Here is a 17854-nt window from a genome sequence, read left to right as displayed (position 1 = left end):
TTTAACAGATACATACATTCAGAACATTCCATCCTAAAACAGGAGAATACACATTCTTCTCAAGTATTCATGGAACATTTTCCAAAATAGATCACATGTTACACAAAACAAACCTCTACAAATTCAAGAAGAATGAAATCATACCATGCATATTTTCTGACCATAATGCTATGAAACTAGAAGTCAACCATGCATATTTTCTGACCATAATGCTATGAAACTAGAAGTCAACCACAAGAAAAAATCTAGAAAGTTCACAAATACATGGAGGTTAAATAACATCTACTAAACAATGAATGGGTCAACCAGGAAATTAAAGAAGAAATTAAAAGGTACATGGAAACAAATGAAAATGAAAACACAATGATCCAAAACCTCTGGGATGCAGCAAAAGTAGTTCTAAGAGGGAAGTTTATAGCAATACATGCCTACTTAAAGAAACGAGAAAAATCTCAAACAACCTAACATTTCACCAAAAAGAACTAGAAAAATAACAAACAAAACCTAAAACCAGCTAAAGGAAAGAAATAATAAAGGATAAAAGAGAAATAAATTATACAGAGGGGTGCCTGGGTGGCTCAATAAGTTGAGCAGCCGGCTCCTGGTTTCAGCTCAGGTCATGATCTCAGGCTCCTGGGATCAACCCTGCATTGGGCTCTGTGCTCTGCGGAGAGTCAGCTTCAGGATTCTCTCTCTCCCCGCCTCTCGTTGTCACTCTGCCCCTCCCCCTGCTTGCTCTGTCTCTCCCTCGCTCTCCCTAAAGTAAATAAATCTTTTTTTAAAAAAAGAAATGATATAGAAACTAAAATAAATAAATAATATAACAGATCAATGAAACTAGGAGATAATTCTTTGAAAAAAAATCAATACAATTAATAAACCTCTAGCCAGACTTACCAAGAAAAAAAAAAAGGGAAAGGACTAAAATATATAAAATCACAATGAGAAAGGAGAAATAACCAACACCACAGAAATACAAACAATTATGAAAGAATATTATGAAAACTCAGCAAATTTTCTATTTGCCAGCAAATTGGACAACCTAGAAGAAATGGAGAAATTTCTAGAAACATATAGACTACCAAAACTGAAACAGGAAGAAACAGAAAATTTGAACAGACTGATAACCAGCAAAGAAACTGAGTCAGTAATCAAAAAACCCCACAAACAAAAGTCCAGGTCCAGATGGCTTCACAGGTGAATTCTACAAAACATTTAAAGAAGAGTTAATACCTATTCCTCTCAAACTATTCCAAAAAAATAGAAAAGGAAGGAAAACTTCCAAATTCATTCTATGAGGCCAGCATTACCCTGCCAGCAAACCAGATAAAGACTCCACTGAAAAAGAGAACTATATAGGTCAAAATCCCTGATGAACATAGATGCAAAAAATCCTCAAGAAAATACTAGCAAACCAAATTCAACAATGCATTAAAAAAAATCATTGACCACAATCAAGTGATTTATTCCTAAGTTGCAAGTGTGGTTCAATTCTCGCAAATCAATCAATGTAATACATCACATCAATAAGATAAAGGATAAGAACTATATGATCATTTCACTAGATGCAGAAAAAGCATTTGACAAAGTCCAACATCCATTCATGATAAAAACCCTCAACAAAGGAGGTTTAGAGGGAACGTACCTAAACATAATAAAGGCCATCTATGAGAAACCCATAGCTAACATCATCCTTAATGGGAAAAAATTGAGAGCTTTTTCCCTAAAGTCAGGAACAAAATAAGGATGTCCACTCTCACCACTTTTATCCAACATGGTACTAGAAAGTCCTAGCCACAGCAATCAGACAACGTAAAGAAATAAAAAGCATCCAAATTGGTAAGGAAGTTGTAAAACTTTCACTATTTGCAGATAACATGATACCATATACAGAAAACCTGAAAGAACAGCAACAACAACAAAAAATGAAAGACACCACCAAAAAACTGCTAGAGCTGATAAATGAATTCAGTAAACTTGCAGGATACAAAATCAATGTACAGAAATCTGTTGCATTTCTATACACCAATAATGAAGCAGCAGAAAAAGAAATTAAGAAAACAATACCATCTACAATTGCACCCAAAATAATAAAACACCTAGGAATAAATCTAACCAAAGAGATGAAAGACCTATACTTTGAAAACTATAAAACACTGATGAAAGAAATTGAAGAGGACACAAAGAAATGGAAAGACATTCTATGCTCATGGATTGGAAGAACAAATATTGTTGAAATGTCTGTATTACCCAAAGTAGTCTATACATTTAATGTAATCTCTACCAAAATACCAACAGCATTTTTTACAGAACAAGAATAAACAATCCCCAAATTTGTATGAAACCACAAGACCCCAAACACCCAAAGCAACCCTGAAAAAGAGAAACAAGAAAGCTGGAGGCATCACAATTCTAGACTTCCAAGTTCTATTACAAAGCCATAGTGATCAAGACAGTATGGTACTAACACAAAAATAGACACATAGATCAATAGAGCAGAATGGAAAATCCATAAACAAACTCAAAATTATATGGTCAATTAATCTTCAACAAAGCAGAAAGAATATCCAATGGGAAAAAGACAGTCTCTTCACCAATGGTGTTGGGAAAACTGGAGAGCAAGATGCACAAGAATGAAACTGGATGACTTTCTAATACCAAACACAAAAATAAATTCAAAATGGATTTGAAAATGACATCTTCAATAAAGGGTTAGTATCAGGAGCGCCAAGTGGCTCAGTCATTAAGCGTCTGCCTTCAGCTCAGGTCATGATCTCGGGGTCTTGGGATCAAGCCCTGCATCAGGCTCCCTGCTCCACAGAGAGCCTGCTTCTCCCTCTCCCACTCCCACTGCTTGTGTTCCCTCTCACTCTGTCTCTCTGTGTCAAATAAATAAATAAAATCTTTAAAAAAAATAAAATAATGAAACAACAAATGTTGGAGAGGTTGTGGAGAAAGGGGAACCCTCTTACACTGTTGGTGGGAATGCAAGTTGGTACAGCCACTTTGGAAAACAGTGTGGAGTTGCCTCAAAAATTTAAAAATAGAGCTACCCTATGACCCAGTAATTGCACTCCTGGGTATTTACCCCAAAGACACAGATGTAGTGAAAAGAAGGGCCATATGCACCCCAATGTTCATAGCAGCAATGTCCACAAGAGCCAAACTGTGGAAAGAGCCGAAATGCCCTTCAACAGATGAATGGATAAAGAAGATGTGGTCCATATATACAATGGAATATTACTCAGCCATCAGAAAGGATGACTACCCAACTGTTACATCAACATGGATGGGACTGGAGGAGATTATGCTAAGTGAAATAAGTCAAGCAGAGAAAGTCAATTATCATATGGTTTCACTTATTTGTGGAACATAAGGAATAGCATGGAGGACATGAGGAGAAGGAAGGGAAAAATGAAGGGGGGTGGGAATCAGAGGGAGAGTTGAACCATGAGAGACTATGGACTCTGAGAAACAAACTGAGGTTTTAGAGGGGAGGATGGGTTAGCCAAGTGATGGGTATTAAGGAGGTGACATACTGCATGGAGCACTAGGTGTTATACGAAAACAATGGATTGTGGATCACCACATCAAAAACTAATGATGTATCGTATGGTGACTAACATAACATAATAAAATTAAATTAAATTTAAAAATAAAATAAATAAAATAAAGGGTTAGTACCCAAATTACATAAAGAACTTATAAAACTCAACATCCAAAAAACAATTAATCCAATTTAAAAAATGGGCAGAAGACATGAACAGACATTTTTCCTAAGAAGACATAAAGACGACCAACAGACACATGAAAAATGCTCAACATCACTCATCATCAGGGAAATACAAATTAAAACTACAATGAGATATCACCTCTCATCTGTCAGAATGGCTAATATCAACAATACAAGAAACAGCAAGTGTTAGTGAGGACATGGAGAAAAAGGAACTAGTGCACTTTTGGTGGGAGTGCAAACTGGTGCAGCCACTCTGGAAAACAGTATGAAGGTTCCTCAAAAAGTTAAAAATAGAGCTACCTTATGATCCAGGAATCATACTACTGGCTATTTACCCAAAGAATACAAGAACTAATTCAAGGGGATACATGCAATGCTATGTTTATAGCAGCATTATTTACAATAGTCAAGATACAGAAGCAACCCAAGCATCCTTCAATTGATGAATGGATAAAGAGGATGTGATATATATATTCTTTTTTATGGTTGAGTAACATATAATGGAATATTACTCAGCCATAAAAAAGAATGAAATCTTGCCATTTGCAACAACATGGATGGAGCTAGAGTATTATGCTAAGCAAAATAAGTCAGTCAGAGAAAAACAAATACCATATAATTTCACTCATATGTGAATTTAAGAAACAAAAGGGAAAAATGAGAGAGAGAGAGAGAAATCAAGAAACAGACTCTTAATTATAGAGAACAAATGGATGATAACCAGAAGGGACGTGCATGGGCAGATGGGTTAAATAGGTGATGGGGATTAAGGAGTGTAGTTGTCATGATGAGCATCAAGTGATATATGGAAGTGTTGAATTACTATATTGTACACCTGAAATTAATATAACACTGTATGTTAACTACCTGGAATTAAAATAAAATTTAAAAAAAGAAAAAGTAAATGGCTAACCTAAAATTTTTTAAAAGACAGAGGGACCACATAATAGTACTTTCCATGGGACTGGGGGCTGAGTATTTCTATTCCCTGAACCAGGCTTGACATATGTCTAAGATCACTGGGGGCCATTTGGGGCTATGGCAAAAAGACACCATGCCTTGGTTCACACAAGAAAAAAGATTACAGAGAGCCTCATGGAGGACCTAGGGAGTAGCCAAGAAGGTCCAGGGCAACTCTGTGCTCCAATCAGTGCAACTGCTCAGGCCCCAGGGGAGAGGAGAAGGTGTACTCCCAGCAACAAAGGCGTAGCCAAGCGAATAGAAGCAGCTGTAGAAAGCAGTTCCACTTGGAAAGGATCTCTACAGGACCTCCTAGCAGAGAGTAACCAGGGGTCAAGGGGAAGGAAGGGGAGGGGAGGCCACCGTTTTCTGGTTCTATGTTTCTAGCTCTGGGTTCTGGTTGCCCTGCCTCTCTTTCTCTGCATCTTTGGCTTTCTCACTTTGCTTCCTTCTTTTGATCCTTCTGACTTTGGCCCTCTTATTCCTCAAGACCTTCCCTAAAGAGACAAAAGCCTGAGGTCTGGCAAACAAGTGAGAAAAATGAGACTGAGCAATTCTCTGGACAGTAGAAACCCCTGCCTAACAAAAGAGCAACCAAAGGCTGCCTCTCGGAGCCTGGCACTGGGGAGGCATGCTGTCAAAGCTGAAAGAATGGTGCCAACAGGAGATCCTCCCATTTAAGTTACGGATCCAAGATCCTGAAAACAGATAGTGATTGAATTTACCCATTTCTGATTTTTCTTAACACCAAGAACTAGAAATAGGCATCAAATCATCAAAACTAATAGAGACCATTCATCAGAAAATCATTAGCCAGTGGCACACTGAAGGGAAAGTTCTAGAGATATTCTACTTCAAGTCCAGACCTAGGCACAGATATTGACTATCACTGTTCCCTTATATTGTTTAGAAATGTATAAACATTTTAATATGATGCAAAATAAAAACTTACAATAGTCAAACTTATCTAACTGTAGGAAATATATTCTTCTACCAAAAACAATGTGAAACAGAAAATTTACTAAAACACTATTAGCTTTGGAAAGCAATACTGTAAAAGAGCTATATTTTGGAAAGTGTCTTAAAAAACAATAGTCATCAGGAGTTTTCTTAGGTAACAGTAGCCAATTAGGAAATACAAAGAGGGGTGCCTGGGTGGCTCAGTCAGTTAAGCGTCTGCCTTCGGCTCAGGTTATGATCCCAGGGTCCTGGGATCAAGCCCCGCATCAGGCGCCCTGCTCGGCGGGAAGCCTTCTTCTCCCTCTGCCTGCCACTTCCCCTGCTTGTGCTCTCTCTCTCTGTCAAATAAATAAATAAAATATTAAAAAAAAAAAAAAGGAAATACAAAGAGAGACAAAAGTAATAATAGTAGAAAAAATTCAAAAATACCTACGACAAAAAAGGAAAAACATATAGATTTCTGAATGGAAAGAATCAATGGATAAAGACATCAATTCTTCCATAATTAATTTGTATTTTAATATATAATATTCCAAAGAATAGCATTTAAATTAACATTAATTTAAAACATTTTTTGAAGTTATTACTAAGAATCTCCCCTATTGTGTGGTAAATACATGATTCAATTGGTAATGACACTAAGAACAGAAAAGATTGTCCTGGGAGGCAATGATCTTTGAATATAGGTTGTAATTTAATATGTGACCAAAAAAGGACGTTCAGAATAATGGGAAAAAAGAAGTCTCATTTATTGAATGATGCTGAAACAATTGTTTAACTATTAGTGGGGAGAAATTAGATACTTTTTCACTCCATGTGAAATTTCAAATTCTTTTTTTTTTTTTTAATTTATTTATTTTAGAGAGAGAGAGAATGGGATGGGGAGGGAGAGGCAGAAAGAGAAGGAGAGAGAAACTCTCTCAATCTCACAACCCTGAGATCAGACCTGAGCCAAAATCAAGAGTCAGACATTCAACCGACTATGCCATCCAATCGCCCCTGAAATTACAAATTTTTTTAAAAAATTAAGTTAAAATAGGGGCACCTGGGTGGCTCAGTCATTAAGCGTCTGCCTTCAGCTCAGGTCATGATCTCAGGGTGTGGGGTCAAGCCCCGCATTGGGCTCCCTGCTCGGCGGAAAGCCTGCTTCTCCCTCTCCCACTCCCCCTGCTTGTGTTCCCTCTCTCACTGTGTCTTTCTCTGTCAAATAAATAAAAAAAAAATCTTTTTTAAAAAATTAAATTAAAATAAATTTTCATAAAGAATATGCTATTAAATATTTATTAAAATACTGATTTTGCAGTATTAAAAGTTTAAAAGTCACAAAATAATATAAAAACTACAATTGTTATGACTATATAAAAGTTTGTGTATGCATGTGTGTAAATCATTTTTTAGAAAAGATAGATAGAATTTAATGGAAAATGAATTGAAGGAAGTATTTCCAGAAAATTCAACAGAGGTAATATCCTTAAGATATAATGAAATTAAAAAAAAAAAGATAGAGTGAAATCCATACAAATTAATAAGGTTGTACTGTTAGACTCCACACTGAGCATTTGAAAAACATTATTTCATTTAATACTATGAGATAAGTTGCACATAAAGACAAAAGAGAAAATTAGTGAAGAAGCACATAAGTGGAAAATAAATCTTTGAAAATGTCAAAGTTCAAAAAAAAGAAAATGTCAAATGTCACTCAACAGTGAAGTGAAAACTGAACCAAAATTGAAATATCAATTTTTACTTACTCTATTAATAAAGATTTTTAAATTAAAATTCCTAATTCGGGATGTGATGAAATGGATGGATGTAGTAACATAAACACAATCCTGAGCAAACTCTGGGTATGTAAATTTCTATAGTGTATCTATGAAGCGACATTTCAGGATACATCAAGAGCATTTAAAATAGCCATATTCTCATACAGGGACAGAATAACTTCTTGAAAAACAATTTGGCAATATCAATCAAAATCTTTCTTTTTCCATTTCACCCCCCAATTCACTCTTAGAAATTTTCCTATAAGCTTATACATATGCATAAAGATATATGAACAGTACATTTAGTAAATCATTTTTTACAGTAACAAAATACTTGAAACAAATTGAATGTTAGAAGTTCTCATTAAATTATCAGATATCCATGTGGTAGAAAATCATGTACTTAACAGTGAGGCACATCTAGTTTGTGATATGGAGCAGTCTCAAGATAATTAAGAAAGAAAAGGAAAGGAAACAAAGGATAAAGGGTATGATGAGTATGCTAACATTTGCTTTTGTCTTTTATAAGAAAAATATAGGTAGATTCTTGTTCATACAAAAACTATCTCTGGAAGGATTCCTAACAGACTGGGTTACTGGCTGCATCTGGGGAAAAGGAAGGAATTTAGGAGACCGAAGCACAGAAGTCTTACTGTCTGTTGTTTATATTTTTTATTTTATTTGACTTTTAACCATGTACATTTATAACACTTAAAATCAAAATATTACTGAAAATAAAATTCTAAGATGGCTATGTTCTTTGTATGTATCACTTTTGTATCATTTTAAAAACTCTACTTAAAGGAAATAATCTGAAAATAAGATAATGGTGAGTAAATTATGGTACAGCCAAATTTAGGAATATAAAGCAGTCATCAAAATTAAGATTCTACATTGCTTTTAATGATACTGGAAAGCTGTGGTTTATTTATTTATCCATGTCATAAATTTTACTGAGTGCCTATTTTATGTCCTAGAACACAATACTAAAATACAAAGGCAAGATACAACATTATCTCATATAATGATGTAAACTGCTTAAATAGAAAATAGAAAAATGGAAGGAAACAAAATATTAATATTTGTTATCTGTTGGTAAGAAGATTATTCTTGATATATACATTTGAACATGCTTACTAGATACACAGGTGGTAATGATAAATGGTTATTCCAACCTTTATGTTTAGAACAAATTTTGGCTTGTTTTATTACTCCCCTGTGGAATATTTCCAGGAGCAAAAAAAAAAGATGTTGAAGGTTATTCACACACAAAAGAAACTGGATCATTGGTGGGAGTCTGCATTATGAGGACCCCCAACTGAACTTTCAAACGCAATCTTCTTCTTATTTCAGTTTTATGGACAGACACTGAGAACGGGGCACCCACACCACGAATACCTCCACTAGTGTTACCAACAGTTCCAGGCTCCAGATTTCCCAGTTCATCCTCATGGGGCTCCCAGGCATTCACACCTGGCAGCACTGGCTCTCCCTGCCCCTGGCTCCGCTCTACCTCTTAGCTCTTGGTGCCAACATCCTCATCATGATCACCATCCAATGTGAGGTCACGCCACACGTGCCTATGTACCATTTTCTGGGCATATTGGCCGTTGTGGACATGGGCCTGGCCACCACCATCATGCAGAAGATCCTGGCCATCTTCTGGTTTGATGTCAAGGCCATCAGCCTCCCTGAGTGTTGTGCTCAGATCTATGCCATCCATTGCTCCTTGTGCATGGAATCTGGTATCTTCCACTACATGGCTGTCGATAGATATGTAGCCATCTATCACCCCCTTCGGTACCCCTCCATAGTCACTGAGGCTTTTGTGATCAAAGCCACACTGTCCATGGTGCTCAGGAATGGCCTGCTGACCATCCCAGTGCCTGTCCTGGCTGCCCAGCGACACTACTGCTCCAGGAATGAACCTGACCACTGCCTGTGCTCTAACTTGGGGGTCACCAGTCTGGCCTGTGATGACATCACTGTGAACAGATTTTACCAACTGATCTTAGCTTGGATCCTGATTGGCAGTGATATGGCTCTGGTGTTTTCTTCTTACGTGTTAATCCTTCACTCTGTGCTGAGGTTGAACTTACAGAAGCATTGTCGAAGGCTTTGGGTACCTGCAGCTCCCACCTCATCCTCATTCTCTTCTTCTATACAGGTATCATTGTGCTGTCTGTCACACACTTGCAGAGAAGAAGATCCCCCTAATCCCTGTACTCCTTAATGTGCTGCACAATGTTATCCCCCCTGCACTCAATCCCATGGTCTATGCACTCAGGATGCAGGAGCTCAGATTGGGCTTCCAGAGACTGCTTGGGCTGAGTGAAGATACATCCACTAAGTAACTCTAACTTTACAAGGCATGCGTGGAAAGGACAGAGGTTTTAGATCTCACTAGACCTGGGTTGTAATCTGCCTTTATCTCTCACTAGGAAAAAAAATGGCCAATAAAATCATGAAAACTGTCAGTCTCGCTGATCAAAATATGCATATGAAAATTACAATGAAATTTCCTGTTACCAAAGTAAGAATAGAAAAGTGAAATGTTCTTTCTTTTATTAATGTATTGTATCACATTGATTGATTTGCGGATGTTGAACCAACCTTGCAGCCCAGGGATAAATCCCACTTGGTCGTGGTGAATAATCCTTTTAATGTACTGTTGGATCCTATGGGCAAAAAAAAAAAAAAAAAAAAAAAGGAAAAGAAAAGAAAAGTGAAATGTTGCTAACCACGGATGTGATTCTGAGATTGATACTCTTACCCAGAGCTGGTAGGAATGTCAAGTGGCCCAAGTGCACCAAAAAGCAATTTGATAAAATTTACTGAAATGTTTGTAAATGTTCATATTCTTTCATCCAGTAATCCTGTATTTAGAAAAAAATCCAAAAGAAATAGTCTAAATGTAAGCAAAAATTTATTCCAAAAAATTCACTAATAGTAATAGAAAATGAAGACTTTATAACTATTTGCATGAATTGACTCTAACTTGTACATATTTATGTGTTTTTCATGTCATTTTCATAATAAGGAAAATAAAATAAATAAATGTCTATTTTAAAAAGACAGAAAAAAATTGTATTTTCATACCAGATAATCTCAATAATAATAATCAATTAATTAATTAATGATTAACAAGTGCTAAGTACTTCTCATAGGCCAGATAACTGATACACACACACACACACACACACAAATCTGATTTAATACTCAATAACCCTGTGAGGCACATACATTATTATTCCCAACGTACAGCTAAGGGTACTAGGGGTTACAGAACTTGCCCCGCCAACATAGTTTTCAAGTGGGGGAGATGTGATTCTACTCCTTGGAAGTCTGATTTCGTAACCTTTGCACTATTCTCCCTGTTCCTCTTGCTCTGTTCCAGAATTTCTACATGATCTTGAAGAACTTGTGAAAGTTCACTCTGCTTCCATCCTTCAAAAGTAGTAGTAATCATAGCATTTTGTTGATTCAAAAAGTCACAGCATGCCATGACAAGCAAAAGAGATAATAAAGAAAACAGTCTTTGAGATATGATATACACATGGAAAAACTGATCTAATTATGCAACAAAGTTTTCCTAGGAAAGGAAGAAAATTGTCCTAGAAAATGCCCTAGAAAAGTAGCTCCAAATAACCAATTAAGTCTAAATTAAATTTTATCGTTTGCACATCTAACAAAAATGTACACTTTTGAGTGCAAGAACACTGATCCATGTTCATTTTGTACTTTCTCTGAGCCTAGTACAGGAACTCTGCACATGACAGATGCTTAATACTTGATTCATGATGTGGCTGGTCAGCAGTATAAGATAGTCTGTGGACCGATGTATCAATATCCTGGACCATGATATGAAGAATGGCCTCAGAAAGTTTGCATGAGTACACCTTGGAGAACAACCTCTTAGAAGACTGCTCCAGGCTTAAGCAACACCATGAGCTCATCCTACCAGGGAAGTGAGCCCTGGGCAGCACAGCAGACCTGCCGGAAGTCAGTCCATATGTAGGACCAGCCATCCTAAGAGTAATGCTTGGACACTTACCCAAGAACAGAGACTATAAACTTTCTCCAAAAGGAGCTATTACTTCACCTTTGACCGACAATGGCCACTGATTCAGACTACAGCAATCCTCCAGTAAGAAAAGGTATGCAAGAGACAGTCACAGAAAAGGGCTTGAACTTAAGCCAACCTCCACTGTTTCTACTCCAAAGGAGTAGGGTAATAACAACATCTAACCTTGTAGAGTTCTTTACAGTTTGCAGAACACTTTCCCACAATGATCAACTAATTTCATGTAGTCTTCATAGCAGCCTTCTTAGTTAGGGAGCATTACTATTAACCCTTTTTCACAAAGAAATAGGTGCTCAGGTTGAATGATTATACAAACTCATCAGCTGGTAAATAGCAATGTTGAGCCATCCTCAAAGCTGCCTCTGAACTCTCATTCACACATTTTTTTTCATTTATGTATTCATTCATTCAAAAACACACAGCATGAGTCTATGTGTAGGACCCCAAGTGCAGACCACTTTCAACAACTCTCTGGGGATGTGTCTCTCAGTTCTTTTGAAAATATGTAAACATCTAACATCCAACCTGGAGTCTCAGCAAAAATTCTGACACAACAGAAAGATAAGAGCAGTTAATTATTCTCTCCACTCTATCTGCCATGAGTGTAAAAAGGTATGTGCCCTCTGTTTTATCTTTATAAACTATTCCTCTTTGTCATGTGCTTTATATTTACCCATTTGTTTTGTCTTATGTGATTTTAATACTGTCGCAATATTTTATTATTTATTTGCCTATTTGTCTTTTCTAGCACATTTATTTTCATATCCAGTGGACAATTTAATTTGAACATGTCTTTTCAAAACAGCATTAGCTGTGTCTTCATTACTGTACAGAACAAAACCACAATAAGATATCACTTCACACCCACTAGGATGGTTATAATTAAAAATACATATGGTAAGTGTTGGTGAAGTTATGAAGAAAATAAAACACCCACACTGTGCTGGTGGGGATATAAACTGGTGCAGCGGTTTCAGAAAACAGTCTGGGAGCTCTTTGAGTGATTAAACAAGAGTCACCACATGGCCCAGCAATTCCACTCTTAGGTACCACCCAAGAGAACTGAAAACGTGTATGTCCACATAAAAATGTGTACATGAATATTTATAGCAGCATTATTCCTAATAGCCAAAAAATGAAAACAACTCAAATGTGCATCAACTGATGAGTGAGTTAAACAAATGTGGTGTACCCATACAATGGAAAATTATCCAGCCAGAAAAAGGAAAGGGGTACTGATACATGCTACAACATGCTTGAAAACATTAGGCTAAATGAAAGAAAGCCAAACAGAAAAAGGCACATATTGTATGATACCATTTATATGAAATATCTAAAATAGGCAAATCCATAAGGACAGAAACCAGCTAAAAAATTACCATGGGCTAAAGGAAAGGGAAAATGGGAAACTGTGTACAAAAGCATTTCTTTGGAGGATGGTGAAAATTTCTGTAATTAGAAGTGATAGTTGTACAACACTGTGAATGTAATAGAAGCCACTGAATTAAACATTTTTAAATGGTTAAAATGCTGAATTTTATGTTATTTGAATTTTACCTCACTTAAAGACAAACAAAAAAAAAACCTCTCTTCTTATGATGTCTCTCCAGTGCCCTCTACTGCCAAAGTTGATTCCAGTGGATAAAGGCATATTACATAAAGGACCCAAATCCATTTTCACAGAGCAGGCCAAAAAATAGGATGTGTAACTGAGGCACAATAAGTCAATTAACAGCCTAGTTCATACCTCTGACTACTCACATTTCACGCACATTTGAATTCCCATACAACAATAAAACAACTCAATATTTCTATTTTTTTATTTTATTTTATTATGTTATGTTAATCATCATACATTACATCATTAGTTTTTGATGTAGTGTTCCATGATTCATTGTTTGCATATAACACCCATTCAATACATGCCCTCTTTAATACCCATCACCAGGCTAGCCCATCCCCCCACCCCTCTCCCCTCTAGAACCCTCAGTTTGTTTCTCAGAGCCCATAGTCTCTCATGGTTCATATCTCCCCCTCTGATTTCCCCCCTTCATTTTTCCCTTCCTACTATCTTCTTTTTTTTTCTTTTAACATATAATGTATTATTTGTTTCAGAGGTACAGGTCTGTGATTTATCAGTCAAAATGAAATCTTGTCATTTGCAACGACGTGGATGGAACTAGAATGTATTATGCTAAGCGAAATAAGTCAATCAGAGAAAGACATGTATCATATGATCTCAATGATATGAGCAATTCTTAATCTCAGCAATCAATATTTCTATTTTAAAAGAGACAGCTAAAAATAATAAATAAATAATAAACATAAAAAATACAGCTATTCTTCATACAAAGAAGTTCTCATCTTTTCCCCAAAATAACAAGATGCACAATCCCAAGAGTCATTGTATACATTGCTGGAAAAATTACCCTATTCCTCAAATTCAGTCAGAGTCCAATCACATATTCTATTACCTAATAAAGACTAAACTGTAAAGTTAACTTGCAATAACTTGTATAAAGTACTAAGAGGCACCTTGGGGGATATCCTGGTTTCCCAGCACAGTCTACCTGTCCCCATTGCATACAGGCAACCTAATTTCCCCTTAGTTACTGGGTTTAATCACTCCAGATAATAGATTAATCTCTTTTTCTCCTCTGGTTCTATGGTATAAGGCAGTAAGATAGGTACCTTATTTATTTATTTATTTATTTTTAGTTTTTATTTAAATTCCAGTTAGTTAACATACTGAGTAATATTAGTTTTTAGCTGCAGGTGTACAATATAGTGAATCAACACTTTCGTACAATGCCTGTGCTCATCACAACTGCACTCCTTAATCCCCATCACCTATTTAACCCATCCCCCCTATAATAACCATCAGTTTATTCTCTATAGTTTAGAGTCTGTTTCTTGGTTTGCCTCTCTCTTTTTTTCCCCTATGGTCATTTGTTTTGTTTCTTAAATTCCACATATGAGTAAAATCACATGATATTTATCTTTCTCTAACTTATTTCGCCTAGCACATACTCTCTAGCTCCATCCACATCCTCGCAAATGGCAAGGTTAAATTCTCTTTTATTGGCTGAGTAATATTCCATTGTATTTTTTTTTTTTACCACATCTTCTTTATCCATTCATCACTCAATGGACATTTGTGCTCTTTCCATAGTTTAGCTGTTATTGATAATGCTACTATAAAAATCAGGGTGCATGTATCCCTTCAAATCAGTATTTTTGTATCCTTTGGTTAAATACCTAATAATGCAATTGCTGGATCATAGGGTAGTTCTATTTTTACCTTTTTGAGGAACCTCCATTCTGTTTTCCACAGTGGCTGCATCAGTTTTCATTCCCACTAACAGTGAAAGAGTGTTCCCCTTTCTCAGTATCCTCACCAACACCAGTTGCTTCCTATGTTGTTAATTTTAGCCATTTCTGACCGATGCATGATGATATCTCATTATAGTTTTGATTTGTATTTCCCTGATGATGAGGGATGTTGAGCATCTTTTCACTAATCTGTTGGAAGATGGTTCCTTGATATAAGGATATATAAACAGAGGATCCAAATTAAAATACGTCCTGTTCTAATCCTCTGACGATATTTGAAGCATTTGTTTCCATGACCAGATATGCAAATTGAAATCCAGAATATGTCCCTATCACAGTCAGGAACCATCAATACCCTCCGCTTGCTAGCTACATGTCGGTCTGGTAGTGACCCATAGTGGTCTTGAGTTTCTGGTTGTCCCTGTTAACAAACAGAACAATTTTGAGCTTTAGAAGGAGTCAGTGGATTAGCCTGATTTATTTATTTACTGCCCATTATAGCATCACTAGAATAATCTCATGACCACTCATCTCAGGTAACCCAAGAAGACTCCTCCAGGAAGTGGATTAAAACATCTACTTGTTGATGCTAGGCCACTTCTGAGTTCACAAAAGGGTTTTGCTAATGAGCATCATATGCCCATCTTTACATTCTCTTTTTCCAAGTTCATAGTGTTCCATAATCTTGCACACCATACTGAGATTCGTCTTACTGTTCTGTTATCAAAGGTCCAGTTCAGACCACATTGCCAATTCATTGTCTGTGATTGAAAATATGCATAATTCCATCCTATTCTATTGTCATTATCACTTAATCCCTCTGATACTGTGAAGAAACCCACTGAGCATATTTACCTTTCCTTTGGGCAAGTTCATTAGTGAAAACTATCAGACAGCAGTCATTCCCAGAGCAACTGGCATTCTATTAGAGAAGGTAATTTTAGATATTTGTAGATTTTCTGAAATACCTTGTGATTTCAGGGTAGAGAATAAACCTAAGAAATGCTTATCAATGTTCTTCCTTTGGAAATCTATACCATTTCTCTCCATAGCATTTTCCACAGTATCCTGAACAACACATAGTTATTCCCAAGTCCTTCTTGGGTGCAACTTCATATTTTTTAATCAGTATACAAATTTATTGTTACCAAAATTAGTAATATAAATAATTGCTGTTCCACCAGAATTGCTTACTCTCCTGACCCATGCTTTTTTACAGTCCAGAAACAAATTTCCCTAATGTTCTGACAAATCTGTGACTTTCTTTGGCTATAGCTTGACAATAATAATTTATGACTTGGAATACCTTAATTTTAGCAAGCTACACCTCACTCTGCAATGTATTACAAAACCCAAACAATGTAATATTCTATTAAACAAAATTGCTAAAACATTACATATCTTTGATTATAGCAAAAAAAAAAATGAATTTCACACATGGATCAAAATATTGATCCATTCCAAAACTGGGTGGCAACATGCAAAAGAATGAATCTAGACCACTTTCTTATATCATACACAAAAATAAATTCAAAGTGGATTAAAGACCTAAATGTGAGACTGAAACCATAAAAATCCTAGAAGACAGCACAGACAGTAACTTGTTTGACATAAGCTTTAGCAACGTCTTTCTAGATATATCTCCTGAAACAAAGGAAACAAAAGCAAAAATAAACTATAGGGACTACATAAAAAGGAAAAGCTTTTGCACAGCAAAGGAAACAATCAACAAAACTAAAAGGCAACCTACAGAATGGAAGAAGATATTTGCAAATGACATATCCAATAAAGGGTTAGTACCCAAAATACATAAAGAACTTATAAAACTCAATATCCAAAACACAATACAATTAAAAATAGGCAGAAGAATGAACAGACATTTTTCCAAAGAAGACATAAAATGGCCAACAGACACATGAAAAGATGCTCAGCATCACTCATCATCAGGGAAATACAAATCAAAACTACAATGAGATATCATGTCTCACCTGTCAGAAGGCTAAAATCAACAACACAAGAAACAACTAATGCTGGTGAGGATGTGGAGAAAAAGGAACACTAGTGTCCTTTTGGTGGGAATGCAAACTGATACAGCCACTATGGAAAACAGTATGGACGTTCCTCAAAAAGTTAAAAATAGAACTACCTTATGATCCAGCAATCACACTACTGGGTATTTACCCAAAGAATACAAGAACAATAATTCAAAGGGATACATGAAGCCCTATGTTTATAGCAGCATTATTTACAATAGTCAAGATATGGAAGCAACCCAAGTGTCCACCAATTGATGAACGGATAAAGAAGATGCAGTGTGTATATATATATATATGTATATGTATATGTGTATATATATATATATATATACACACACACACACACACAATGGAATATTATTCAGCCATAAAAGAGAATGAAATCTTGCCATTTGCACTGACATGGATGGAGCTACAGTGTATTATGCTAAGCAAAGTAAGTCCGTCAGAGAAAAACAAATACCATATAATTTCACTCATATGTGGAATTTAAGAAACAAAAGAAACACGCAAAGGGGGGAAAAATAAGAGAGAGAGAAGTCAAGAAATAGACTCTTAGTTATAGAGAATAAACTGATGGCTACCAGAGGGGAGGTGGGTAGGGGGATGGGTTGAGTAGGCAGCAGGGATTAAGAGGTACACTTATCTTGATGAGCACAAAGCAATATATGGAAGTGTTGGCTTACTATATTGTACACCTGAAATTAATATAACACTGTATGTTAACTAACTGGAATTAAAATAAAAACTTAAATATATATTGATTCCATTCTATCACAATGTTACTATGTTTCAAGTAATTTTTAACTGTTAGAATCTCTGACAGCAGTCTTTAAGCAACAAAGAAGTAAATGGAAGTTTCTTAAGCTAATTTGAAAAAATTAAAATAAAAATTAAAGTTTTATTTAATAATAGTATATGTAGTTAGAATACATGTATTATTAAACGGAAAAGGGTAAAATGTCACTGTATATAAACATAA

At 35.9% G+C, this 17854-nt stretch overlaps 1 protein-coding gene across 1 annotated transcript; it reads left to right on the top strand.

The window, feature by feature from the left end:
- The first annotated feature begins 4774 nt into the window (after nucleotides 1-4774).
- Nucleotides 4775-9918, top strand: LOC118003978 (olfactory receptor 56B4-like). Its single transcript, XM_034995116.1, is given in 4 exon segments — nucleotides 4775-5018; nucleotides 8793-9512; nucleotides 9515-9610; nucleotides 9613-9918. Coding segments are annotated over 4 exon segments (1221 nt in total). The 3' UTR covers nucleotides 9774-9918.
- The last annotated feature ends 7936 nt before the right edge of the window (nucleotides 9919-17854 follow it).

This window comes from Mirounga leonina, unplaced genomic scaffold (assembly GCF_011800145.1).
Source record: "Mirounga leonina isolate KUSES-001 unplaced genomic scaffold, KU_Mleo_1.0 Mir_92, whole genome shotgun sequence".
Classification (NCBI taxonomy): Eukaryota; Metazoa; Chordata; class Mammalia; order Carnivora; family Phocidae; genus Mirounga; species Mirounga leonina.
Note: the sequence above shows the minus strand (reverse complement) of the source record. Positions and strands in the feature narration are given on the sequence as shown.